At 54.2% G+C, this 6714-nt stretch overlaps 1 protein-coding gene across 1 annotated transcript; it reads left to right on the forward strand.

Annotated features, from left to right (window-relative positions):
* Positions 1 to 32: 32 nt before the first annotated feature.
* Positions 33 to 6708, forward strand: LOC112965505 (NACHT, LRR and PYD domains-containing protein 1b allele 2-like). Its single transcript, XM_026064517.1, has 15 exons — positions 33 to 129; positions 358 to 442; positions 555 to 635; positions 1411 to 1467; positions 1788 to 1844; positions 1945 to 2004; positions 2371 to 2432; positions 2928 to 2992; positions 3239 to 3462; positions 3627 to 3883; positions 4031 to 4156; positions 4808 to 4949; positions 5399 to 5479; positions 5751 to 5807; positions 6127 to 6708. Exons 4-15 carry the CDS (start codon positions 1413 to 1415, stop codon positions 6378 to 6380), a joined length of 1440 nt encoding a protein of 479 aa, XP_025920302.1. The 5' UTR covers positions 33 to 129; positions 358 to 442; positions 555 to 635; positions 1411 to 1412; the 3' UTR covers positions 6381 to 6708.
* The last annotated feature ends 6 nt before the right edge of the window (positions 6709 to 6714 follow it).

The raw sequence follows: 6714 nt of genomic DNA on the forward strand, positions 1-6714 counted from the left end.
CTCATCCGGCTTTTGGGCTGGGGTTGACCTCATCCAATTTTGGGGCTGGGATCGACCTTTTCTAATTTGCCAGGTGGGACTGACCTCGTCCGGCTTTCAGGGCGGGATTGACCTTTTCCAGCCTTCTGGGTGAGTTTCAGCTCCTGCAGCTCTCCTGTCGGGATTGACCTCTTCTGATTTTCCCTGTTAGATTGTCCCGTTTTTTGGGTGGGATTGATCTTCTCCAACTTTCCTGGGGGGATTCAGCTCTTCCAGTGTTCTTGGTGGGATTCAGCTTGTCTAGCTTTCAGAGTGGGATTGATGTCATCCAACCTTTGTGGTGGGATTCATCTCATCCAACCTCCTCTGTTTTTCCAGGTGAGATTTATTTTCTCCTTCGACTCTCCAGGGTGGAGATTTGGCTTCCTCAGTTCTCCTGGTGGGATTCAAATTGATCTTCCAGGTGAGATTTATCTCCTCTAACTCTCCAGGTGGGATTTGTCTTGTCTAACCCTCTTGGTGGGATTCATATTTGATTTCTCAGGTGAGATTTACTTTCTTTTCTAATTCTCCAGGTGGGATTCATCTTCTCCAACTCTGTTGGTGGGATTCATATTTGATTTTCCAGGTGACGTTTACCTTCTCCAGCTCTCCAGGTAGGACTGACTTTCTCCAAATTTCTGGGTGGGTTTTACCTCCTCCAGCTTCCCAGGGGAGATTCAGCTCCTCCAGCCCTCGTGGTGGGATTCAGCTCCTCCAACCCTCGCGGTGGGATTCAGCCCCAGGTTTAGACACCAAAACTCCTTCCAGCTCCCAACACTGCCTCGTCCTTCCCTTTCTGCTCTCAGTCRTGTCTGTCGGGTCTTGGTGGCTTCATCTGTTTCCGAAGCATGCGTGGTCCCTTGGACATGCAGTCTCTCGGACACATGAAGCCCCCAACACGCTGTCGTTCCAACACGTCTCTGTGGTCCCTCAACCAACAAGGATGTAATCAACCAGCTGAGTTGCTCCAAGATCATGTTTTTATATCTTTTTGCACTCAGTTTAGCTCCGTTTTTGGTTCTTTTYGACTCCTGAGGGTGCGGAAGAGCTGCTTGGACTCTCCTATTCGGAGCAGCTACTTTTTTCCTCCTGGCTGCGTCCCAACACGTGACGTCCTCCTCCTCGCACGTGCGTTYTCTGAGGAATGAAACACCCTGGAGCCACAGCTTGGTTTGACCTAGGTCGCTCTGAGAAGGAGCCAGGACTTCCCAAGCTGAAAGTGGGGCAGAAATGGGGGGTGTGAAACCTGGCCCTCTTTCCTTGCATCCCGTACCTGGGGCTGAGGTTGGAAGGGGTTAGCGGCGTCCGTTGGGATGGTTGGGCTCCTCTTCCCGCGTCGCGCCGCTCTAACAGGTTTCCTGCTGATTTTCTCCGTGCGTTTCTTTCCAGAAATGAGCAGAGTTAATAAGCAGGGCTTTGCCGCGGTGGCAGAGAGAGAAGTGGAAGGTCAGTCCTGTTTTTATCCTCTTGGGCACAGGGTTTTGCGGTGGTTTCGGCCGTAGGATTGTAGGAACGCGGGGACAATCCGGCTTGGCCGGCGCCTCGGGAGGTCTCCAGCCCAACCTGCTTGAAGCAGGGCTCAGACCGAGGTTTGAGCCAGCTGGGTCCTGAACCCCTCTGAGATGGCACAAAGTCACTCTCCGCTCGCAGTGGAGAACGGGGCAGCCTGGTTCCTGCCCAAAGCCGTGCCGGGAAGCGATGAGTTTAGCGTAGAGCTGATTCCAGGCTCTGGATTTTGAGGACTTTTTCCTCTCTTTCTCCTCCAGAAGCCCACGGACAACCTGAAGCTTTGTCCCAGTTAGAGCAAGACGTTCCGCTCGCAGGTGAGTGAGAACGTTACGTTTCCGATTGCCGCCAAGGCTCAGTGTTTTTAAGACATCGTCTTTCTTTTATTTTTTTTAACCTATTCTTGCCTCTCTTCAGCAATGTCCAGGTTGGGCTTTCCATCCAGTTCCTCCGGAGAAGAAGACTCATCCGATCCTGGTGAGTGGCGCTGAGCTTGTCCGCAGGGGGATTTTGCGGGCGTTTTTTGGGCTTCGCCCTGTATCCCGTTTCCGGCGGGCTTAATTTCGCTGAAATGGGAAGCTGCCTTTYGCGGCGGCTCAGCCCTGGTGGGACCAACCTTTTGCCTACACGGCAAGACACAAATCACCCAATTTTCAGCTAGGTGGAAGAGGGTGGTCCGGGTTCAATCTTGGTTGAGACGAGGTCAAATGAGATCACGCTGTAGCATCGCACACCGCGAGCGAGAGTGCAGCCGCTCTTGCGTGCGGTTACCGTCGCCTCGCAACACCTCAAAGAGCCTCGAAAGCCATCTAGAATTTATTTATTTTGCTATATCCGTGACAGATGTTTTCCTGATGGCCCAACACAGGGAGGAGGACGGCTGTGGCCGCTGTCAGAGGGACAAGGTGGGAGCTCCGTATCTCCGTGGCTCTGCCGGCTCCCCTCTGTCATCCCTCTCTGTTGTCCCCAAGAATCACCTTGCTCAGGGTTAGATGCCCACAGCGGTAGGGCGCCATGTCCAGCTGCCCGGACAGCCCTGGTCCGTGTGATGGGAGAGATGTACATCCATGTTGGGTCTCTTGGGACCTGCTGGGATGCGCCTGAGATGTAGTTAATGGGTTTTTTAATTTTTTCTGCCCGTCTACTGAGCTGGTGATGGAGAATGGCGTGACGCGTTTTCTCCGTCTGCTCTGTCTTTCCTCCCTCTCGCTCGCCCCTGATTTTGGATATCACCTTCGTGCGTGTAATTCTCCTGCAAGGATGCAAACCACGAGGCTGGGCTTTGGTCCCTCTTGCCTCCTCGGCTCCAAAACTGTCCCAAGCCCTTCTCCCATGGCAGCTCGCAGAGCTTGGGGGACATCTCTGGTGGGTGCTGAGCTAACATTCATTCCTATCTCCAGTATCTTCCAAAAGTGACCGTGCCGGAAATTATTTGGGATGAGGGCGGCAAGAAGAAAACCTACAGGTGAGAGGTGGTGGCTCCAAATTCGGTGTGTCTCAGGGAATGTGGCCAAACGCTTGGCGGGACCGAGGTGGGAGCAGTCTGCTTGAATTTAGGGTGTCTACCAGCTGCCTACTCTTAATCTGAGAGCGGTTGGCATCTCTAGGAGTCACGTTTTAAGCGCTGCTCATGCAGGACATCGACTACATCATCGATTCAAACTAGACCTCCCGACCTCTCCCTGATCCAGCTCTCCTCTTTGCCGCGCAGAGTTTCTCTCCCCGGTGGCAGCTCGTTTCGGTGTGCCGAAACCGATCTGTGCTTCGACGTGAAGGCGGCGGTCACCCTGAAATACGAGTACGGCTCCTGGCGGCAGCACCTGCGAGGATCCGACGCTGAAAAGTGGACGTTCGTCGGCCCCTTGTTCAACATCCAGGCTGAGCCGGCTGGCGCCGTGGGCGCTGTCTACCTGCCGCACTTCGTGTGCCTCGGAGGTAAGAGCAGCCGGGCTGTGTCCTGGCTTTGCTGTGTCCCTGCACCTCCTTCTCTGTCCTCTTCCTCCAAAGCCAAGGTGCAGGAGTCCCCACTCCGGGCTCGCGGTTTAAACCCTCGGTGGGAACCTCTGGAGAGACCTCGTTTCCTTGCTTCCTCCCGGCAGCACAAGACGACACTTCTGAGATGCGAATTGGCCACTTTGTCAGCGGAAAGTTGGTGCTGGAGACACCGGCGGAGGTGGAACCATTCCACGCGGTGCTGGAAGACCCCAGCTTCTCCTTTCTGGGGGTGCTTTGGAGGAAGACGACTTCGATTCTCCATTTGCCTCTCCACTCCCTTGTGCTGATCTATCACACCACCAGGAAGGAACCTGTCACCCTCCATCTCTACCTGATCCCTGATGACCGCTCCATAAAGCAGGTGAGATCCCAGCAAGCACGTACCAACGCTGCAGAAGCATCACCGCTCCTCCGAGGCTGGGCAGTGCCTGACGAGTCCAAATCTACATATACGTCCGCGTTTGCTCATCTTTCTCTCCCGGCGCCGACTGTGTTTGACTTTTTGCAGGCAGTTGAAGAGAAAGAGAAGAAGTCCATGTCCTACCGGGTGGATAAACCCCCTTTGACCAAACGGCTCAACTGCGGGAGGTCCTATGTTGTTTCTAGCTCACAAACCGCGGCCATACAACCCAAGGTAACTGGGATCTGGGGAAGAGCAAAAGGAGGTGGTACTTCACCTGGTAGAGCTGAGCATTTTACCGGTGGAAGAAGCCGAATGACACAGCAGAGCAACAGTTATGGCGCTGTTAGCAAACCTTAACTCCTATACGTGTCCTTGACGCGTTTCCAGTTCCTTTCTATGACCCCTTTAGGTTTATAGAGTGGGATTGTTGTCCTCTAACTTCTGTTGCTAAAAATGCATCTGTCTCAGGTGAAAGAACCATCTCAGGTTGCCCTACAACCAAGGAAAATGGTTTAATTCCTTCAAAATGCAGTTTATCCCATCCCAATATCGGTGTCTAAGGTTGGGGCAGGAATTGCCTTCTGGAGCCTAAGCTATTCGTTTACGTGAAATGCCCAAATTTTGGGGACTAAGACAAAGTTTCCTCTACTCTTCCGTTGAGTAGATGAGCTTGACCATGGTGGACAGTCATGGAATTGGTTTCTTCTGCTCCTCTACTGAGTGGATGAGCTTGACCATGGTGGATGGTCATGGGGTTGGTTTCTTGTGCTCCTCCATTGAGTGCATGAGCTTGACCATGATGGGTGGTCACAGGGTTGGCTGCTTCTGCTGTGCTGGCTATGAAAGGGCAGCTCCTGAGAACGATTCCTGCCTTTCCACCAGACCCTGGACTTCCATCTCAGAGGGGCAGATGAGCAGCAGATCTTCAGTGAAATCTACCTTGGTGTCATGGCGGAGAACGTCAAACTTAGCTTGAAGGACAAAAGCAAGGCCAAATCTGTGTGGCATGCGGTGCTGAGGAAAGGTAGGTGTCTCGCATCCTTTCACCTCCAGCATGGCGAAGCTGTGAGATCTCCCGAGGAGGGAAGACTGGTGCACGAGTCTTTTCATGCAGAAGTAGAACCCCCCAAAATGTCTCTTTTTCTGCTGGCTGCAGAAGAAACCAAGGGTGACGAGCTCGATTGTGCATATTTGCCATGACGGTGTCCGAAATTAGGTTAAAACTCCCGTGCGGTGAGTTCCCAGCAAGACATAACGTGTTGAACCAGGCGATGGGATCTGGTCTCCCTGTCAGAGGTGCTCATCAAACATCATCCGTAGCTCCAGCATCTCTCACGGCCAATTCACACCAAGTGGTGGTGGTCTCTGATAGGACTGTAATTAGCTGTGCTGTCACTTGATGGCACTAGCTCGCCGGGAATGGGAGCAGCCCTATGGTGGAGAAACCCAACCTTGGTTCCTCTCTTCTTCCAGGAGACATTACCCACAGCGGGGCAGGCGCAGATGCGCCCTGCACGAGTCGCTGGGTCCCTGGATCGTGGCGCAGCAGGCCAGGTAGGAGGTGAAGCCGTGAGAGAGGGTCACCAGCAAGGCTGGGAGGTGGCCTGGGAGTCTGAGCGCTCCTGCGGGACGGAGCCTCCTGTGGAAGTGTGTCTGCTCCGTCCCTGCATTCTCCAGCGGGACGGAGCCTCCTGTGGAAGTGTGTCCGCTCCGTCCCTGCATTCTCCAGCGCCCCATTGACCATGTGGGGTTTGAGTTCCCTCGTCAGCGTTGGGCCCTGCCGTCGCTCACCCTCTCATGTCTGCTCTGTCTTGCTCTCCCACAGGCTCGGCRGGCAGAGGACAAATCCCAGAAGCATCCGCTCGAGCGTTGGCAGCGACAGGTGAGACCTTTGGGGGTGAAACGCCTCAAAACCAGGGGCYGGGGCTCAAACGTCCGCTCTAAAACACGGCACTGACCCTGGCACAGCCCCAGTTCGAATTAGACCTTCACCCGGGCCTCTGCTTTGGGCTAGGCGGTGCCGTTATCCGCTAATAACGGAGAGGAACGGGCGCTCCGTGATGCCGTTCGTCTCCTCCTCGGGTTGCGCCAGCTCAGATCAACCCCGCTCTGAAGCGGCTGCTGCTCCATGACGTGTGCGGCGGCTGGAAGAGCGCCAGCGTGTCCACAGATGACTAACCCTTCGCTTCTGGCCTCCCCAGAGAAGCACTTTGTCGAGCGGCACCGAGTGGAGCTGATTGAACGCGCTGTTGAAGTGAAAGGTGTCCTGGACCTCCTGCTCGGGGATGTTCTGGACTTTGAGCAATACCAAAGAATTTTGGCGGAAAAAACGTCCCAGAGCAGGATGCGTGCGCTGTTCTGGCTGATGCCGAGCTGGACTCCCCGGTGCAAGGACCGCCTCTACGAGGCCCTGAAGAAGAAGCACCCGCACCTCATTGAAGACCTTGAGAAGTAATTTGGGCAGGCAGTGACCGCTCCGCAAGACGGAGCGGTCCTTCCATGGAGCAGCAAAGTTCCTCTAGGCAGCTCAACAAGTGATTTCACAAATCGCAGCAGCACCAAATCGCAGAATCAACGCATGAGGACGGAAAGCACCTCTGCAGATCATCTACCTGCACCTCCTTTTTTATAGTAGGATCACCTAGAGCAGGTTGCCCAGGACCGTGTCCACTCRGGTTTTGAATATCTCCAAGGATCGAGACTCCACCACGCTGCTGGGCAAMCTGTTCCAGTGTTCCATCACCCTCGCAGTAGAAAATCTTTTCTCAYATTTGAATGAAATTTCTTGT

This window comes from Apteryx rowi, unplaced genomic scaffold (assembly GCF_003343035.1).
Source record: "Apteryx rowi isolate R43461 unplaced genomic scaffold, aptRow1 scaffold_2193, whole genome shotgun sequence".
Taxonomy (NCBI): Eukaryota; Metazoa; Chordata; class Aves; order Apterygiformes; family Apterygidae; genus Apteryx; species Apteryx rowi.